Below are 1079 nucleotides of genomic sequence, written 5' to 3'. Positions count from 1 at the left end.
TTTAGCATATCGAGATACTCTTGAGCGGTTGTTAAGGTCCTTCGCATATATGCACCCGCCTGGGCTATAGCGAGCGGGAGCCATTGGAGCTCCTCCACAAGAGTCGTAACAGACAACATATCTCCGGCCGCTTCTGCATTTCTGTAATTTTGGAGAAGCCTGATCGACTCGTCTTGTATCATGCTGCCAACCTTGATCCCTCGCCTCGGCCCGACTAGCGTCCCTGCGATTCTTTCATCGCGGCTCGTCCAAAGTATCGTTCCCGACGGCGCTCGAGGAATGTGATCGAAGAGATTCGTTCGCAGGGTCTCCTGTCCTCCTGATGCCACCCCAAAAAGGGACAGATCATCGGCGTTGTCCAAAATAAGCACCCATTTCTCCAGCGCCTCGATGCAGGTGCGCACCGCATCAAGGAGATCTTCCTTACTAAGACTCGTATCCAAGCCGAGCTTTTTCGCAATGATCTGGAAGTCATGAACGAACGTGGCCTCGCTGTCAGCGTGCACCCAGAAGATGGAGCAATCGCGGTCGGCGCATCTTCGGTACGCGTAGTCGAGTGCAATTTGTGTTTTCCTACCGCAATAAGTCTTTTATGGTCGTAAATGTACATTAAAAGAACGTACCCTGATCCGCCTAGGCCGTGCAGTGCTGCAGAGCAGTGCTCTGTCGTTCTCGGTGGCAGGATTCGATCGAGTTCGTGGACAATATCTTGGCGGTACACGACATCCTCGTTCCGGGGATAGGGTAGGACGCGCACGGCGGCGCGGGCCGGTCGGTGGGGCAGGTGGTAGTGGACTGCGACGTCGCCCAGGTTTACGGTGCTATTGTCGCCGAAATGGCTGTCCGAGACGTTGCGGTGCTGTAGCGTTGACATAGTGCTGGAAATTTGGTTTCAATGGCGGTTCTGGCGACGGAGATTTTCGAAACCTCGATGACGTGAGGCTGAACGGAGTAATGCGTTCTACCAACATTGCGCGACCCCAAGGCGGAGCTGCGCTTGACGTGGAATTGGTCGATTAATCTTGACGAGTAACACGTGACATGCAGCAACCAATTATACAAGTGCTTGACGATTGAAA

General features: G+C 53.7%; 1 protein-coding gene across 1 annotated transcript; it reads right to left on the bottom strand.

The window, feature by feature from the left end:
• Positions 1 to 214: 214 nt before the first annotated feature.
• Positions 215 to 874, bottom strand: J7T54_002845 (uncharacterized protein; the record flags this gene model as incomplete). Its single annotated transcript, XM_051510440.1, has 3 exons — positions 215 to 319; positions 372 to 537; positions 624 to 874. The coding sequence occupies 3 exons, from the start codon at positions 872 to 874 to the stop codon at positions 215 to 217; spliced, it is 522 nt and encodes a 173-aa protein (XP_051358665.1).
• Between the last annotated feature and the right edge of the window lie 205 nt (positions 875 to 1079).

The sequence above is a fragment of the Emericellopsis cladophorae genome (assembly GCF_022114955.1).
Source record: "Emericellopsis cladophorae strain MUM 19.33 chromosome Unknown NODE_102_length_36892_cov_117_375092, whole genome shotgun sequence".
NCBI lineage: Eukaryota > Fungi > Ascomycota > Sordariomycetes > Hypocreales > Bionectriaceae > Emericellopsis > Emericellopsis cladophorae.
This window is presented reverse-complemented; position numbering and strand designations above follow the sequence as displayed.